This window comes from Gopherus evgoodei, chromosome 9 (genome assembly GCF_007399415.2).
Source record: "Gopherus evgoodei ecotype Sinaloan lineage chromosome 9, rGopEvg1_v1.p, whole genome shotgun sequence".
Lineage (NCBI taxonomy): Eukaryota > Metazoa > Chordata > Testudines > Testudinidae > Gopherus > Gopherus evgoodei.
The window spans coordinates 28,434,781-28,454,105 of record NC_044330.1 but is presented as its reverse complement, the minus strand read 5'-3'; the positions used below and the strand labels follow the sequence as shown (position 1 = coordinate 28,454,105).

At 45.7% G+C, this 19,325-nt stretch overlaps 1 protein-coding gene across 3 annotated transcripts in view; it reads left to right on the top strand.

Annotated features, from left to right (window-relative positions):
* Positions 1-19,119, top strand: part of EIF2A (eukaryotic translation initiation factor 2A) — a 41,139-nt gene extending 22,020 nt beyond the window's left edge. For 2 of the 3 annotated variants that reach the window (XM_030574680.1, XM_030574681.1), the window contains 2 exons: positions 51-116; positions 1,765-3,688. In XM_030574680.1, coding sequence (XP_030430540.1) covers positions 51-116; positions 1,765-1,830 — 132 coding nt within the window. In that variant the 3' untranslated portion in view covers positions 1,831-3,688. Of the gene's footprint in view, positions 1-50; positions 117-1,764; positions 3,689-19,107 lie in introns of those variants that run through there. The other variant, XR_004001919.1, reaches the window with a different exon arrangement.
* Positions 19,120-19,325: the final 206 nt, after the last annotated feature.

Sequence of the window (19,325 nt, the reverse complement as noted above, 5' to 3'; positions counted from 1 at the left end):
TGAAAATTTCTGTTCCTCTCTTGGCTCTCCTATTCTTCTGTTTTTCACAGAAACTGAAAGCAATTGAGCAACTGAAAGATCAAGCAGCTACTGGAAAACAGCTAGAGAAAAACCAGGTATTACTAACTGGCATATGTTTTTATTCAGGATCATACTTCTTTTCAGTGCACTTAAAGGCATGTCTATATGTACCACGCTGCAGCTGTACCATGCAGCATGTCTGGTGAAGATGCTCTATGCCAATGATGTAATAAAACCACCTGCATGAACAACAGAAGCTATTTCAGCAGGAGAAGCTAATCCAGAGTATATTTCAAATATAATTCTGGTTAAGTGCCTAAGTATGGCTCCCCTGTCTCTCTCCCATGTCAAAATCAAATGAAGTGAAATAACTTACATTAAAAAAGGTAAAGCCTCTCTTCTCAAATTCACCTCTAAAGAGGGAGGGCCACTAGTGCTGAGGAACTACTAGGGAGTATGGCCAACAGAACACACACAGGAGCAAGGGAATCGGTCACCATTGGTAGCTATATGTCCCTCCCCATCAGAGCATATTTGTTGCCACTTGTTCTCTGCAGCCATCTGTGCCATTACCCACACTCCACTTGATTAGGTTAATTCTTGAAGAACACTAACTTGTGCTGCTTTTGCTATCATAAGTTACACACATTTTGGATGGCAGCATGCTGTCTGTGGCTACTTCTCAACTCTGTTGCTCCTTCAGCTGGCCAGACCCTTTTTTCACATAATTCCCCCTTTAGCAGATACAAGAAGCTGCTTTTGTATCCTTTCTCCCCAGGTGGACTAGCAGGGAGCATAGAAAGCTTTACAAATATAGAGGAGAGTCTTGTGGTCAAGTGATACTTGGGACAAATTGAGTTCTACCTCTAACTCTGCCCCAAACTTCCTGATCCTGAACAAGTATCTTAACCTGTCTCTCTCAGTTTCCTCATCTCTAAAATGAAGATTACACTGTGTGAGGCTAAATTGAAGGGACACCTTCAACTTAAAAATTGTGTCTATTTGAAACCTTTTCCATGGTATAGTCACAAGTAACAACAGACTCTGCTAAGATTACCATAGCAGAGAGATGACGGAAAATAGTTTTCTCTATTTTTTTAAATTTTGCATTTCATAGCACCCAGTGAAATTGACTCATCTCAATCTCCTTTGTGTAGTTTGTCAATTTTCCTTGTTGCTTATATGGGTCTTTAACATGGTGCTAAGGAGAGGAAAAACGAGGAGAAAAAATAGGACAATCTGATTATAAAGGCAAAAAAATTGGCAGAGAGACTTTGAGGCAAGTGTAGTGCTTAAACCTACTTTAGCTTGTTTTTGGAAAATCACTAGATTTCAGGTTGACAGTGGCACTTTCACACTTGTAAAACACATTGATTGTATGTCTGATATAAGGAGCTATACAAGTGGAAAGAATTATTATTGTATTGTAAGGTGTGTGGAGAATGTATGTAATGGACTGATCCAAAATAGCAATAATATGAAGTCTTCAATTAAAAAATTAGTATTTTTATACACTATCAATTTGCATGCATAATTTAAACATTAAAACAGAATGTGGTACTAGATCAGCCTCTGTATTTTGAGTCTTTATAATGCCTGCTGCTGTTAAATTACTGCACTCTTAATCTTTGCTATTAGTTACATATTAACAATGATGTACATTATTTATTGCATTAAATATTGCTGTTTTACCTCCTGTGTAATAAGCAAAATGTATGATCTTGTGTTGTTGTTTTTTCCTAGTTGGAGAAAATTCAGAAAGAGGCTGCTCTTCTAAAGGAACTAGAAGATTTGGAACTGGGCTTTTAAAACTTTACTGAAAAGGAATTGGATTGTTACACACAATCTGTGCAAAATGAGGTGCGTTTTAACCTGAACAGAACAAAGAATATCCTTCAGCTGCAATTGGCTGAGGAAGGACAAGTTTACATATTTGCTGCACATCTACATTTGTTAACCCTTTTTTCTGAAATCTGTGCATGTACAAAATTGTAATCAAACAATGTATATTCAGTCATTCCTGCTTCCATTCAAAACCAGAAACACATTCGCTCACAGTTCTAAAAGGATATTGCTTAAAAATCAAAACAAGGGTTTTTTGGGGGTTTTTTTTTGGTTTTGTGTGTGTTTGTCTTTTTGGTTGGTTTACCAATTTGATAGCTTTACATGTGACCCTTACGCGATAATAGGATTGCAGACAATAATAAAGAGCATTTAACATTAAAGAATTGTTGGTTTTGTGTTACCAAGTCAGAACTTGTAAAATGTACCAACCATTTCCAAGTTACCGCAAACCATCAACTTGAAATCTAGTAAATTTCTAAAAATAAGTTTAAAGTATTTTCAGTTGCTACACCTGCCCCTGTCTTTCCTCATACCAATTTATTGTGGTTTTGCAATCACATTTTCCTCTTCTTTTTCAAAAAAAATCCTTTCCCCTTTTGTGGATTTTTGTATGTGACCCACACAAACAAAAAGGAAAACAGATTATACGAGGAAACCACCGAAACTGACTCTACACCCCGGTGCTATCAAATGCACAAAGTAAACTGAGAAAAAGAAAATTTTGACAGTCTCTCCGTTTATAGTAATATTAGGCCCAATTCTGCAATCTGATTCATATGGGTGACCCTTAAACCAATGCAGAGTCTCAGTTAAGTCAATGGAGCTCTGCATAGAGGTAGGAGATTGCCCATATGGATGAGACTAAAAGATGGGGGTCATGGATGTTACTTGAATAGTAGGATTATTTTTAAAAATCAGATACAAGTATATTTTTAAATGATTATGTCCCATTAAATTAAATAGATCGATGTTTAGGTGGTATAACATTTTCTTTAAAAAGTAATCTTTCCTTACATTTTGTTTCTGCTGCACAATTCACAATCACATTTTATTTATTTACATTGTGTAAATGTTTTCTCTTTGTTTTTGTAACAAATAGCAGTCCACAGTTTTATACTGAAACAGTTTTGAAGAAAATAAGAATTTAAAATTTTTTAAAATTTTATGTTTAGAAGAATAAATCAAAGAATTTAATTTTGCATCTATCTGGTGTCTCCCTCAGTTAATCTGATTTAAAAATGTATTTGTAGTTTTTTTAACATACATTTAGACATATAATTGCTTTGTAATGTTAGTGTCAGTACATTACCACATTTGTTAAAGGAAAAACATATAAGACTGATACCAAAAAAAGGAAAGGAAAAGAAAAGAAATCTTTTATTTTAAACTGAATTCAGCATGTTTGATTTTTTGACTTGGTTGTAAACAAATGATCTTGACTTTTCAGAATACTGTATTTTCAGACCAAATGATCTTGACTTTTCAGAATACTGTATTTTAAGCAGTAGTTTTCAACCTCTGATCCGTGGATCCATGGGGGTCTTCAGATTATGTCTATTTCCAAAGGGGTCTGTACCTCCATTCAAAATTCGTTAGGGGTCTGCAAATGAAAAGAGGTTGAAAACCACTGTTTAAGAGGACTTCACAGTTCCTCAATGCAGCAACAATCAATGGAAGTGCATTTGTTTCCCTCTAGTGGAAGAATCGCATTACTGTTTAGACAGATATGAAACTTTCACTCTGGTGGCAGTGCTGAACATAAGAATTTGGAATCAAAGTGAATCATAAACACTGGAAATTAAAAAGACCTATTTAAACCATCCATTCCATCTCCTTTCCAGTGTCTGATTGTTTTCTACAGTACATTTCCTGGTTTGACCAATTTGGTTATAAATATCCAAAGTGATGGGGCTTCTACCATGTTCTCTTGACTATTCCACATCCTAACAAGTCTGTCAGGAAGTATTTCCTGTTATGTGGCTTAAATTTCCCCTTTTTAAAATTACACCTCCATTTACTGCGCTGCATAATTCCTCTCTATCTTTGTGGTTAACACTCTTAAACACAAAAATGGTATATGTATCACACAGACAGTTAATTATTTCCTAACCAAGCTGCCCATATTTAGCTCTGTCAATCTTTTCTACTAAGTCAAACCTTCTAGCTTCTCCTTTTTCCCAAATGCATAAAACAACTTAAGCAAAAAACAAATTTTAATCCACAAGAAAATCTTTGTTACAGTTAAGGAGGCTAAGAGCAATTCAAACCAAAAGAGATTATTACGAACACTAAAAATGAAGTTGGTGTGTGCATGTATTAACTAGGTATTAAAGAAACAGTTCACTGGCAAGCTAGTCAGTTTCCAAAAAGAGTTATAAGTACTGTCAGCTACTACACTTACCCTGCCAATTTTTTTTGGTTCTCTTGAACCTTTTCCCTTTTTTTATAAGGGTTTCTAATACTCACACAAGCAACAAGAAAAACTGGCCATGCACAAAGTGCTGTCAAACCCAGAAAGCAGAGTGGAAAAATAGAATAGTTTCTTACCTTGAACTTACAGTATCCTTAAGTGCTACTTCTCATGGTAATAAGTTTAAAATAAACAAGGTAAGCATGTGATTTTTAACCCTTTAAGGCTGCTGCCAGAATTAGGTAACCTGACATGATTCCCATTATTTTAGTGCTTAGAGGTTTTCAATGATGTCTGGTTTTGAATTGTGCCTAGCAACCTCAACTATCAATTATCTTTTTGTAGGGAAAAATATCATTATGGCTGGCTGGCTATTGAATTTCGATTAGTAATCCTTTCTGAAGATTGCCTCACACTGATCTCCTGAGAAAATGTGTAGTTATGGAGACAGTGCTTTCCTAGGGCAGCTGCTATAGCCCTTTGAAACTGAGAGCTGTAGTCACAGAGTACATGAGACTAGGAGCAAGCATCTGACCCGCAGGAACCCAGATATAAGGCTTCCTGTCTCTTTTGTTGAAATAGCAGAGATGAGAGACCCAAGGCTCAGGAAGAACTGCTGCTAACTCTCATTTTATTGCCAGTCTTATGATGTTTGGTGTTTTACTTAAAGCTCCTAGGAACAAGTGATTATGCGAGACTGTCAGCTTTTATTTTTTTAAAAAGTTTCTAGCCCTCATGATAGCAGAGAAAAGCTGAAAAATTTGACTCGAGTGTACCTTAAAGGGTCAAAACTAGGGCTGTCAATTAAGTGCAGTTAATTCATGCGATTAACTCAAAAAAATGAATTGTGATTAATCGCACTTATAACAATAGAATACCAATTGAAATGTATGAAATATTTTTGGATATTTTTCTACATTTTCAATATTGATATCAATTACAACACAGAATACAGAGTGCATAGTGCTCACTTTATAGTATTTTTTATTACAAATACATGCACTGTAAAAATGATAAAAGAAATACTATTTTTCAGCTCACCTCATACAAGTACTGAAGTGCAATCTCTTTATCATGAAAGTGTAACTTACAAATGCAGACTGGTTTTTTTATTTGGTTGCATAACTGCACTCAAAAACAAAACAGTATAAAACTTTAGAGCCTACAAGTCCACTCAGTCTTACTTCTTATTCTACCAATCGCTAAGACAAACAAGTTTGTTTACATTGATAGATGCTGCTGCCTGCTTCTCATTTACAGTGTCACCTGAAAGTGAGAACAGGCAGTCGCATGACACTTTTGTGGCCGGCGTTGTGAGGTATTTGCATGCCAGATATGCTGAACATTCATATACCCCTTCCAGGCTTCAACCACCATTCCAGAGGACATGCTTCCATGCTGATGATGTTAATTAAAAAAAAAAAAGTGTCAATTAAATTTGTGACTACTCCTTGGGAGGAGAATTGTATGTCTCCTGCTCTGTTTTACTCACATTCTGCATATATTTCATGTTATAGCAGTCTCGGATCATGACCTAGCACATGTTCATTTTAAGAACACTTTCACAGCAGATTTGACAAAACGCAAAGAAGGCACCGATATGAGATTTCTAAAAATAGCTACAGCACTTGACCCAAGGTTTAAGAATCTGAAGTGCCATCCAAAATCTGAGAGGGACGAGATGTGGAGCATGCTTTCTGAAGTCTTAAAAGAGCAACACTATAGAACCCAAACCACCAAAAAAGAAACTCAACCTACTAGTGGCATCTGACTCAGATGATGAAAATGAACATGCATCAGTCTGCTCTGCTTTGGATTGTTATCAAAAAGAACACATTGTCAACATGGAAGCCTCTGGAATGGTGCATGAAGCATGAAGGGACATATGAATCTTTAGCGCATCTGGCATATATTTTGCAACGCCAGCTAACAGTTCCATGTGATTACACCTGTTCTCACTTTCAGGTGATATTGTAAACAAGAAGCAGGCAGCATTATCTCTGCAAATTGTAACCAACCTTGTTTGAGTGATTGGCCATCCAAGACTTAGGACTTAGTGGTCTTGTAGGCCCTAACATTTTACATTGTTTTATTTTTGAAGCAGTTTTTTACATAATTCTACATTTTTAAGTTCAACTTTCATGATAGAGATTGCACTACAGTACTTGTATGAGGTGAATTGAAAAATATTTTTTTTGTTTTTAAAATACAAATATTTGTAATAAATATAAAGTGAGCACTGCACACCTTGTATTCTGTATTGTAATTTAAATTAATATATTTGAAAATGTAGTAAACATCCAAAAATATTTAAAATAAATGGTATTCTATTGTATAACAGCGCAATTAATTGTGATTAATTTTTTTAATCTCTTGACAGCCCTAGTCAAAGCCCAAAGGCAAATAAAAAGAACAGTTACTTATTTTTTTTTTAATCTCATGTCTTTTATGGTACCTGACTCATGATTTTGGAAATACTGGAGAAGCCTTAATGTGTGTCTCTGTATTGAGGAAGGGCTACCTAGGAGGGGAAAGAGGTTCCCTCTCTTCAGGTTGTAGAAAGCAGGAAAGGTCTCTGCTTTTAAATGTATTAATTACTTTGAATCTTTTGTATCATCTGTTTATTAATATACCTGCTCTGAGATAAGGGACATGGAACTGACCTTGAGCACGTAGGTTTTATTTGGAAAGCACTGATTGGTGAATCTGCCTGCTGCTTTAAGGTATATCTGCACTGCAAGGAAAAGCCCGTGGTGCCAAGTCTCAGAGCCTGGGTCATTGGACATAGGCTTGGGCTATGGGGTGAAAAATAGCAAGGCAGACACCCTCCCTGCTTGCTGGTTTCAGAGCCCCGGCTCCAGACTGAGCCCAAATGTCTACACTGCTAATTTTAGCCCCACAGTCTGAGTCAATTGACCCAGGCTCTGAGACTCAGCACCGTGGGTTTTTCTTTGCAGAGTAGACATACCCTTACAGACCTGGAGTATATGCAGACCATCACCAAGGTTAATCTCTGCATTGGAAAAGCCCTCAAGCCTGTGGTGGTATCATTATTTTTCTAAGGCTGTATTCATTTGGAGAGTTCATTGTCCAGTTCACAGTTAGGGAGTGCATTCCCCACTTCACTAGTTAAAACAGCATAAGGAGGCAAGAAACATGTTGGATTTAGTACAGGGAACACTGGAAATCTAACGGGATGAAGCATTTCAAATGTGGAAAGATGAGCTGAAATGATTCAGGGGAAAAAAAGCAATAATTAGCACAACGTGCTGAATGCCCCAAATAAAAAGGGGAAGAGGGCATTTATTTTATCGTTTTGAAAAAAATCTAAATATTGATACAGGTAAAGAAAGGGTCAGAATAATTTCAAAGTGCCCACTTTCTGTAGAGTACATTTCCAGCTCATAGCCAGATAGTAAACAGAAAATGAGGAGGGCGGCAAGGAAAATTAAACAGATACATTACTTAGCTTTAAAATAATGCATTAAATATTGTGACAGAGCTCCTCGGCCTCGGTGGGTTCCGCGTTTCTTCTTAGCAGCAAGCCAAGGTATTCTGCTCTCCCTTGGAATTTCCCCACGTCCCTGGGCTTACTGTCCACACCTTGCCTGAGCAGGGTTCCTCCCAGCCTCCTTGATGGGAAGGGAGACCCTTAGTCTCTGGTAGCCCCAACAGGCATGGTGGCGACAGGCCAGACATCCAGTTCAGTCTCTCGCCTGGTGGGGTCTCTTCCCTCAGACCTTAGGGCCCAGAAGAACTGCTTACCCTGTTGGGCAGGGTTTCCCTTGCCCTTCGCCGCTGTACCTGTGGGGTTTCTCTCCTGGTGCTTGTCAGTATCTGCACTGCCCAGCTCTCCAGTAGTGCACCTTCCTCCCACAGCTCCTACCATGCCCCTATCTGGCTAGAGGGGAGGCTCTTAACAGGTTCTGGCAGGCCCCTTGATTGGCCCCAAGTGTCCTAATTAACCTGGAGTAACAACTGTTCGGTTACCAGGGGAAAAGGGAGCTGCTTATCCTGAGGTTAATATACCTGCCTTCCACCACTCCCCTGTAGTCATCTGGTCTGACCCCATCACATATCCCTCCCCCATGCTCAACACCATGGGGTTGGGTAGGTTGGATCGCTAGACAATGTACTCATGACAGGCCATCCACATTGCTGTGGTGGCTTCAGGCCCTATGTTGTATGCGGAAGTGGAACGGTTGGAGCAGGACCGCCCAGAGGGGTGGGCAAAAGGGGCAATTTCAGGGCCCCTGGAGTGGGGTCCTTCACTCACTCGAGGGCCCCAGAAAACTCTTGCGGGGCCGGGCCCCAGAGCTGCTTCTGCTCCTGGTCTTCGCTGGCGGGGGAGTCCTTCTGCTCCGGGGCAGAAGGACCCCCCCGCCATCACATTACCGCCGAAGCGGGACCTGCCGCCGAAGTGCAACCTGGTCTTCGGCGTTAATTCGGCGGCGGGGGGCCCTTCCGTTCAGGGACCCGCCGCCGAAGTGCCCCGAAGACCCGTGGCGGGGCCCCCCGCCACCGAATAACCACCAAAGAGCGGGCTGCACTTCGGCGGCGGGTCCTGCTTCGTCGGTAATTCGCCAACGGGGGGTCCCCGTCGCCGGTTTTCGGGGCACTTCAGCAGCGGGTCCCAGAACGGAAGGGCCCCCCACCACCGAACAGGGCCGGCTCTAGACATTTCGCCGCGCGGGGGGCCCCCTGCCGCTTGCCGGTCCCACGGCTCTGGTGGACCTCCCGCAGGCATGGCTGCGGAGGGTCCGCTGGTCCCGCGGCTCCAGTGGAGGTCCACCGGAGCCGCCTGCCGCCGATGGTCCCAGGCCCCCGGAATCCTCTGGGCGGCCCTGGGTTGGAGGGACAAGAACCATCTGGTCACCCTGGCATTATTCTCTTTGTTCCGTTACATCCACTGGAGGAGGGAAATGGTTGATCACAAGGACACATCTCCAGCCTAGCAGGTAATATCATAGAGTTTCCATGGCCCACTTGATGGCAAGGCATTCCTTCTCTACTACTGTGCATTTCTGTTCCCTTGGAAGGAGTTTTCTGCTAAGGTGAAGGACTGAGTGTTCGTCTTCTCCAACCATCTGTGACAGGACAGCACCCAACCCCAGTTCAGATGTGTCTATCTATAAAATGAATTCTTTAGTCAACTCTGGGGCTATGAGCACGGAGTTACTGCAGAGGGCTGTCCGCATGTCTGTGAATGCCTCCTCCGCTGTGTCAGTTCATCTTACCATATCAGGGCCCGAGGCCTTTACTAGGTCCTTCAGGGGACTTGCCCTGGTGGTGAAGTGGGGGATAAATTACTGATAGTATCCCATTACATCTAGGAATGCTCAGACTTGTTTTTTTCAGTTCGGCTAGGGCCAATTTTGGATTGCCTCTAGTTTACTTAGTTGGGGCTTTGCTACGCCTCTCCCTACTACGTATCTGAGGTATTTAGCCTCCGCTATGGCACACATGCTAGGATTGGCTGTGAGGCCAGCCCACCTTAGGGTATTCAGCACCGCTTCTACCTTCTCCAGGTGGGTCTCACCTCCAGGTGGGGTATGGATAACCACATCATCCAGGTATGTGGCAGCATAACTGGCATTGGGGCGCAACTGTCCATGAGGTGTTGGAGGGTGGATGGGGCCCCATACAACCCAAAGGGGAGAAAAGTATACTGAAATAACCCTCTTGTGTGGAAAAAGCAGTCTTTGGTTAGGGGAATCTGCCAATACCCTTTCCTCAAATCCAGGATGTTCAGGAACAAGGCATTGCCCAGTCAGTCAACTAACTTGTCTGTGTGGGGTATAGAGTATGTGTCAAATTGGGATATCTTGTTCAGTTGGCGGAAGTCATTGCAGAACCTTGTAGTGCTGTCAGGTTTGGGCACCAGTACGATCGGCTGTACCACTGACTGTGGGATTCCTCAGTGACCCGTAATTCCAACATTCTCTTCACTTCGGCCTTGATTTCCTCCCCCTTGGCTGCTGGGACCCAGTAGGGCCTTATCATCACCTTGGCCCCGGAGTTCGTGAGGATGTGGTGATGTGCCCTGGTCATCCAGCCAAGTCTCATCGAGAATGCATCCTGGTTCCAATCAATCATCTTGGATGCCTCGATCTTTTGATCTGGCATCAAGTCGGGGGATATCCTCACCTGCTCAGGCAGGTTGCTTTCCCGGGGCAGGGCCTCTTGGGTGACTACCCATGCCTCGCCTTCAGGAGGTTGATGTGGTAGACCTGTTCTTGTTTCCGGCATCCTGGCTGTTGCACTTTGTAGTTTACATCTTCCACTTTATAGGGTCCCTGTCACTGGGCCAAGAACTTGCTGTCTGTGATGGGTACCAATACCATCACCTGGTCTCCTGGTTGGAACCATCAAACCTTTGCTTGGCAGTTGTAGTGGGCTTGTTGGGCCTCCTGCACTTTCTCCAAATGTTCCCACATGATGGAGTGACTTAGACTATCCAGTCTCTCATCTGTAGCACATGCTCAATTATGTCTCTCCCCATGTTGGGTTCTTCCTCCCAGATCTCCCTAGCTATGTCTAATATGCCGCAGGGATGGCACCCGTATAATATTTCTAAGGGGGAAAACCCAGTGGAGGCCTGAGAAACCTCCTGGATGGCAAACATGAGGTAAGGCAGTAGTGTATCCCAGTCTTTCCCGTCCCAAATTGCCACTTTCCTTATCATGGCCTTGAGGGTCCTGTTGAACCTTTCCACAAGACCATTGGTTTGCGTGTGGTAGACAGAAATTCACAGGGCCTGTACATGGAGTAGAGCGCATAAATCTTTCATCAGTTTTGACATGAAAGGGGGTCCTGTGGTTGCTCAGTATCTCCTCTGGTAGCCCTATCCAGGCAAAGATTTCCACAAGCTCCTTGGCTATTGACTTGGAGGCCGTGTTTTGCAGGGGGATGGCTTCTGGGTACCGGGTGGCCTAGTCCAGGATGACAAGCACATGCTGGTGACCTCAGGCCGTCTTCTCCAGGGAGCTCACCAGGTCAGCAGCTATCTGCACAAAACGGGACCTCTGTGATTGGCAGAGGCACTAACTGTGCCCTCAAGTGAGGACGGGGACTGTGAACCTGATACTTGGGGAAGGAGGTGCAATACCGCCGGACTTCTTCATGTACTCTTGGCTAGAAGAACCATCATAGGATCCATGCCAGGTGTCCTCCAAAAAGGTGACTGTGGATGAGGCTTAACACTGCCCTCTGATGCTTTTATGGCACCAGGAACTGTTGTACTTCCTGTCCCTGCATCTGTATAACCTGATACACGAGATCCTTCTTGATCATGAAGTAAGGTCCTGGTGCCTGGGCTTTTCTGTCTACAGACACCCCATCTATTTCAGCCACCTCCTTCCTGACGTTATCATATCTCGGGCCTTCTGCCTGAAATTCTCTCTCTCGGGACTAGCCTGTGCAAGTTCCAGGGGGCCTGTCTCTGCCCTCTCTGCCACTTTGGTGGTGGTGTGATTGGGACCAGCCTCGGGTCCCTCTTCCGCTGGGGTGGACTCTGTATCTGCCACCCATGTCTGCCTGCCTACGAAGGCGGCCTTCTGGCCCTGGGTCAGGATCCAGGTTCCCAAGGCCTTAGCTGGCCCTCCTTTCCTGCTTGGTCTTCCTAACCCTCCCGGGAATGGGGAACAGATCCAGAGATATCTCAGAGAAAGTCATGAGAGGTTGGCATTCTGCTGTGGACTACTCACTAACTTCAGTATCCTCTCCTTCCTCCCACCCCTCTGGTAGAAGCAAGCTTCCAAATCCTGGGAAATTCCTCCCTATGAGTACAGGGTATGGGAGTTTAGGGACCACTCCTGCTGTTATCCCAGTAATGTTCCCCTGTACCTCAATCTTCATTGGGATGGTGGGGTAATTAATTAACTGCCCCATGGATGAACGTTACCCCCAGTGTATTTGGCTTCACTAGCTTCCCCGAGTTGAGTATGATAGCACTCCCAGAGTCCACAAGTGCCATGGTCTCTACCCTATTCAGTCTCACTGGCCTTGTATATTTATGTGGAGTCACTGCAACCCCCACAAGGTGGATTAGGGTGCACAGGTCTGCCCAGTTCCCCAGATTACACTGCATGGGCTCTTCGGTGTTGGAACACAGGGACGCTATGTGCTCCCATTCCCCTCATGCATAACACCTATATGTGGTCCTAGGAACCCCTTTTGTTCTTTGGGCTAAGGGGTCATGCCCCGCAGTCCTCTGCCCAGGTTGCTCCATCCCTTCATGGCTCCTGGCTGGTCCTTGGCTCCTCTCTGCTTCCCCCTCAACTTTCCTGGGTGCTAGGCTGTCTGAACTCCCAGGATTGGGGCTGGTCGTTTGATTCGGAGTGAATCTTCCCTGGGTGGTCAGGATAGTTCCTTGGCCATCATTCATCTTTCCACCAGTGCGACCTCCTCATTGTAGGAGGAGGGGCCATTCTGGCCTATCCATGTGTGAAGGTCTGGTGGCAGTCCCCTCATGTACCAGTCTATGACCAGAATCTCCTCTGGACTACGGGCCTCAGGTCGCAGCCACTTCCATGCACAGTGGATACGTCAAATAGTTGGGAGCACAGAGGCTTGTTCTGTTGGTATCTCCACTTGTGATACCTCTGGGCCTGCACTGCTGCCGTCATCCCTAATCGGGCCAGGATCTCCGCTTTTAACTAGGGGTAATTGGTTGCGGCTTCTGCAGGAATATCATGGTAAGCCTTCTGGGTCTTCCCACACGAAAAGAGGGCAAGGATGCTGGCCCACTGGCCTTGGGGCCAGGCGTTGCGCAATGCGATCCTTTCAAAGGTAAGGAGCTATGCCTCCACATTGTCTTCCACAGCCATCTTTGGTAGATAACTGGTGGCCCTCAGCGCTTGTGTCCTGTCGGGCCCACAGGCTAGGGTGGTCAGAGCTTTTATCTGGTCCATCACCTCTCGCAGGAAGGCTTGGTCCTGGGTCACCTGACTCATAAGTAATTGGTTTGTCTCATGCTACAACTGCAGTGATTCCTGCTGGGCTGTCACTTGCGCCCTGGTGGCCTTCTGCTGGGCCACTGTGGCCTGTACTAGTGCCCTCACCACATCATCCATTGTGGTGAGGACAAGAAAAATCCCGGTCTGTCTTTTTCTTTCTTTTTTTTTAGCTTAGTCCACTGCACTGTCACAATCCCACCCCAACACCATTTGTTACAGAGCTCCTTCTCGGCCTCGGTGGGTTTTGCGCTTCCTCTTAGCAGCGAGCCAGGGTATTCCTCTCTTCCTCAGAATTTCCCCATGTCCCTGGGCTTACTGTCCACACCTTGTCTGTGCAGGGTTCCTCCCAGCCTCCTTAATGGTAAGGGAGACTCTTAGTCTCTGGTAGCTCCTACAGGCATGGTGGCAACAGGCCAGACATCCAGTTCAGTCTCTCGCCTGGTGGGTCTCTTCCCTCAGACCTTAGGGCCCAGAAGGACTGTTTACCCTGTTGGGCAGGGTTTCCCTTGCCCTTCGCCTCTGTACCTGTGGGGTTTCCCTCCTGGTGCTTGTCAGTATCTGCACTGCCCAGCTCTCCAGTAGTGCACCTTCCTCCCACAGCTCCTACCATGCCCCTATCTGGCTAGAGGGGAGGCTCTTAACAGGTTCTGGCAGGCTCCTTGATTGGCCCCAACTGTCCTAATTAACCTCAAGTAACCCCTATTCAACTGAGCACTATACTCTTTATAACAGCCCTTAACAGCCATATTTGAAGACTGTTATCAGCTCCCCCTTCAATGTTCTTTTCTCTACACTCAGTATGCCCATTTTTTTCAACCTTTCCCCATAGGCCATGTTTTTAAACCTTTTCTCATTTTTGTTGCTCTCCTCTGGATGTCTCCAACTTGCCCACTTGTTTCCTAAAGTGTGGTGCCCAGAATGGGGCACACTACTCCAGATGAGACCTTACTGGTGCTGAGTAGCATTGTATAAATTACCTCCCAAGTCTTAAATATGACACTTCTGTTAGTATGCCTAAAAATTATACTAACCTTTTTTGCAACTGGATCACATTGTCGACTCATATTCAGTTGTGATCCTCTACACTAGAACCCCTTTTCAGAAGGACTACTATGTAGCCAGTAATTCCCCATTGCATAGTTGTGGATTTGACTGTTCCTTCCTAAGTGTAGGAGTTTGAACTTGTCTTTATTGAATTTCATCTTGTAATTTCAGACCAGTTCTCCAATTTATCAAGGTCATTTTGAATGCTGATCCTGTACTCCGAAGTGCCAGCAACCTCTCCCAGCTTGGTCATCTACAAATGTTATAAGCATACTCTCCACTTCCGTATTGAAGTCATTAATGAAAATATTGAATAGTACCTGATACAGGACAGACCCTTGCTGGACCCCACTTGATATGTGCCTTCAGTTTGAAAGAGAATCATTGATAACTACTCAGTGTTCAGTTTTTCAGCTAGTTGCGCACTTATCTTATAGTAATTTATTCTAGACCATATTTCCCTAGTTTGCTTATGAGAATGTCATGTAGGACTGTGTCAGAAGGCTTACTAAAATTAAGATATATCATGTGCACCTCTTACCCCCATCCACTAGGCCAGTAACCCCTTCAAAAAAGGAAATTAGGTTGGTTTGGCATGATTTGTTCTTGACAAATCCATATTGGTTATTACTTATAAACCTATTATTCTCTAGGTAGTTACAAATTGATTTATTTAATAATTTGTTCCAGTATCTTTCCAGATATCAAAGTTAGGCTGACTGGGCTATAATTCCTTGGGTCTTCTTCGTTCCCCTTTCCATCATACTTGTCACACATCAATGTACCTTAAATATGCCTAAATTATTTTAACTGCCTGTGGTTAGAGCAAGGGCCTATGAGTCAAGGCTTCTGGGTTCTGCAATGAGTAAAGTAATTTCTGGAAGGTATATAAATCTGTTTGTAAAGTTGGTAGAGCACTTTGGGATCTCTGAATGATAGGCACTAAATAAGAACCCAATCCTGTGGAGACTTATGCACATGCTTAACTTTATGCACATGAGTATTCCTATGAACAGATTGAGTTAAATAGGACTATTCACATACATAAGTCTTTACATGATAAGGTGCTGAGTGTTCTTTAACATCAGAGATGTAAATATGAATTCAACATCTCAGCCTTAACTTTGTCTTTTCCGTTTTTTATAAGGTGGTACCATATGGATTTATTTATGTACCATGAAATCCAAATAGGAGCCAAATCCTGTCACTGGAGCAATGTGGATTGGCCCCCCTGTCTGTATGGAGTTCCTTTTCCCATGCAGAGCTCTACTGAAATCATTTCAGCTCTGCAAGTATTCAAAGATCTGCCTGTGTGCATGCAGCTACAGTATCTGGCCCAAATCTGTAGAAGTAGATGGGAAGTAGGAGTGGGTAGCAAACCATTTGGAAGGGGATGTAGTAACAGAGCCTTCTGTCACTTTTCATCTTATTAACCAAACAGACGATGGCTAATTCCTACTCTATTTTTCGTGAGTGTATTATGCTAATTTTCCAGTTACTCCCCACACACGATTTATTGAGAGTAATGTAATCTGCCGATGGGGGCAAAACTGACAGATTCCAGGCTTGGCAAAATTAAATTATGCTTGTATTTGACAATAAAAAAAATAACTAAGGGCCTGTGCATCACAGAAAATGTCTGTGGCCTTCTGAACTGCACAAAGCCTACCAGGCAATGACCGACTGCTCCACAGCAGGCCAGACTCTTCAGGGAAAAGACTGATTTGCTTCAGAAGCTCAAAAGGAAAACCATGAGCGTAAGGCAGGGAGGTTCCATAGTGTGAGGTACTGGACAATGTGAGAGAGCTCCCTCTGGTGATGTTTCTGTATATATTCCCATGTTAACCCCCCAGTTAATTGTGAGCTACAGTTGCTAGACTTCATATCCAAACAATAATAAAAAGCAAATCAACAATAAGAACCCCCTTCTTCCACTCATCAGTTCCTCTTTTCAACTACAACTACCTCCTTCTCAGTACTAGGGTTGTCAACTTCCTAACTGCACAAACCTGAACACCCCTGCCCTGCCCCTTTCATGAGCCCCTGCCCCTGCTCACTCCATCACTCGCTCTTCCTCACCCTCACTCATTTTCACTGGGCTGGTTCAGAAGGTTGGGGCATGGGAGGGGGTGCAGACTCTGGCTAGGGGGGTGGGCTCTGGGGTGGGGCTCGGGATGAGGGGCTTGGGGTGCAGGAGAGGGCTCCAGACTGGGACAGAGGATCAGGGTGCAGGGGAATATAGGCTCTGGGCTGAGAGTGTGGGTTCTGGGTGGGGCCAGAAATGAGGAGCTCTGAATGTGGGAGAGGGCTCTGGGCTGGGGCAGGGGGGGAGTTGAGGGCCCCGCTAGGGCTGCTGTAGGGGGGTGTTTCCTTGTCATCTCATATTAGCCCTTATGTGCCATCTTGGATTTCCTGTAACAACCACTTGGAATCCATGTTTGGTACCCTTCTAACCCCTCCCGCTGTTTGGTTTGGCACTCTTTTTCCTCAGAGATTGGAAACTGTCAGGTCCCTGACTGGTAATCTGCCCAGCAACTGGGCAGTATATAGGTCTAGGTTGTCAGGCAGGCAGGGCTGCCCATCTTGGAGGTAGTATGTGCTGCTGTTATAGGAAATAGCTAATGCTGCTGTCTGCATCATAGGTAGGCCATAGCACAGGGGTAGGAAAACTATGGCCGGCGGGACCATCCTGCCTGGCTCCCAACCTCCTGGCCCAGGAGGCTCACCCCCAGTTCCTCCCCTGCTGTTCCTCCTCTCCCGCAGCCTCAGCTCGCTCACTCCCTCCGCTGCTGGCCCAATGCTGTGGGTGGTGGGGCTGTGAGCTCCTGGGGCAGCGCAGCTGCAGAGCCGGGGCCTGACCCAGTGCTCGGTGCTGTGCGATGGCGTGGCCTGGCTGCAGCTGGGTGGCGTGGCTGTAGTGTTGCCAGCCACCGGAGCTCCAGGCAGTGCAGTAAGGGGCAGTCAGGAAGGAGGGAGGGTTGGATGGGGCGGCAGGGGGCAGTCAGGGGCAGGGGTTCCAGGGGCAGTCAGGGGACAAGGGGAAGGAGTGGCTGTATGGGGCAGGGGTCCAGGGGGGCTGTTAGATATGAGGGGAGAGGTTGGATGGGGTGGCAGGGGTCCCAGAGGGGCCATCAGGGAACAGGGGGTTGGATGGGGCAGGAGTCCCGGGAGGGCAGATAGGAGGTGGGGGCCAGGCCACAACCCCCTCCCCTAGCCGGCCCTCCATACAATTTACAAAATCCAATGCGGCCCTCAGGCCAAAAAGCTTGCCCGCCCGTGCCATAGCACCACACAGGGCCGTCCTTAGCCATAGGCAGAATAGGCAGCCGCCTAGGGCACTAAAAGGTCTGGGGGCACCTCTCTGCAGGGAGTCCAGACAGAGGGAAAGCAGTGGAGAATGTAAGAGCAGGGCTGCTGGGTCCTAGAGAGAGCCGAATGCAGCACAGTCTGAGGGAGGGGACTGGCTGCTGGGAAGTCTCTGGGAAGGGGTAGGGGAAGGAACTCACCTGCAGGGGTGGCAGCTTATATGGGCTCAAGGTGCTCAAGCACCAGGAATATTCAAGGCTGGGGGCTGTGATCCACCAATATTTGGAGCTGAGTTTCTCCTCTGCCCCCACCTCGGAACTTCCCTGGCTGAAAGAAAACAGCCAGTGCCTCTCTCCTTTGTTTGGGCTGCTTTTGCCTAAGGCTATAGAGATCATTGGGAGGCAGCCTCTTGGAGCACTGGGGGAGGGTAAGGGGAAGAGAGGAGGGGGAAAGAGGCACACACATGCTTGGGAGCTCTCCCCCCCCCCCCCCGGCACTCAGTGGCAGCAGCAGGGATGGAGAGGCCACACATGATGGCAACCCCCCCGCCCTGGTACCCATCATAGGGGAGGCGAGTGGGCTTTCTGGACCTGAGAGAGTCACTAGGAGCATGTGCAGTGACTGTGGTGCAGAGTGAGTGTGCTGCGGGTGGGGGGCAGGAGAGAGAGGAGGGGTCCCTTCCCTGGAGCTTGCTTCTGCCAGTAAGGAGGGGGGAGAGTCCTCTCTGGCCCCAGCCCTGGGCAGCCTGTCTGCATCCCAAGTTCCTTATCTCGAGCCCTGCCCCACCCCAGAGCCTGCGCCCCCAGCACCCCAACCCTGAGCACTCTGCTGCAGTGTGAACCCCTCATCCCTAGGCCCATCCCAAAGCCCTCACTTGAGGGGAAAAACATGCAACCTAAATTTGGTGGTCAGTTTGGAGTATCATTGTGTTTAGCACAATACTTGATTATTTTACACCCTTTAAAGTATACAGGTTTTACAAAGTGGGAATGTTCTTATTGTTTTCTTTGAATACTGTGTGGGTGCCTCAGTTTCCCCTATGCATTTCTCAAGGATCTAGATGGTGGGATAAGGATGTGTGATTGTTGTAGAGCCCTAGAGTGCCAGTGTGATGCCGTTTGCACAGAGAATGGCGGAAACCCTGTCTCCGGGCAACTGATGGCCTGGGTCGCTCTCCTGCAAGGTGCCAACTGAAGGTGTTGGAGAACAAAGAGATCAGGTGGCCTCCTAATGCCTGGAAAAGAGACAAAGGCCAGAGGAGAGAGTGTCAGTGCCTGTTTGGACTTCCGGGAAGTGCATGGTGTGGAAGAGGATGCTGGGATGCTTTGGAACTACTCCATACAAAGCCAGTCAGGACTCTGGGGGAGCCTCCTCTCTCTGAGGCCTGGTCCACACTACAGCGTTAAATCGCTTTAAACAGCATTAAATCGATTTAACGCTGTACCCGTCCACACTACAAGGCACTTTAAATCGATTTTAAGGGCTCTTAAAATCGATTTCTGTACTCCTCCCCAACGAGAGGAGTAACCCTAAAATCGATATTACGATATCGATTTAGGGTTAGTGTGGAAGGAAATCGAAGTTATTGGTCTCATTCTTTTACTGAGCTACCCAGAGTGCACCGCTCCGGAAATCGATGGTAGCCTAGGACCATGGACGCACACCACCGAATTAATGTGCCCTAGTGTGGACGCGTAAAATCGATTTTATAAAACCAGTTTTATAAAACCGGTTTTAATAAT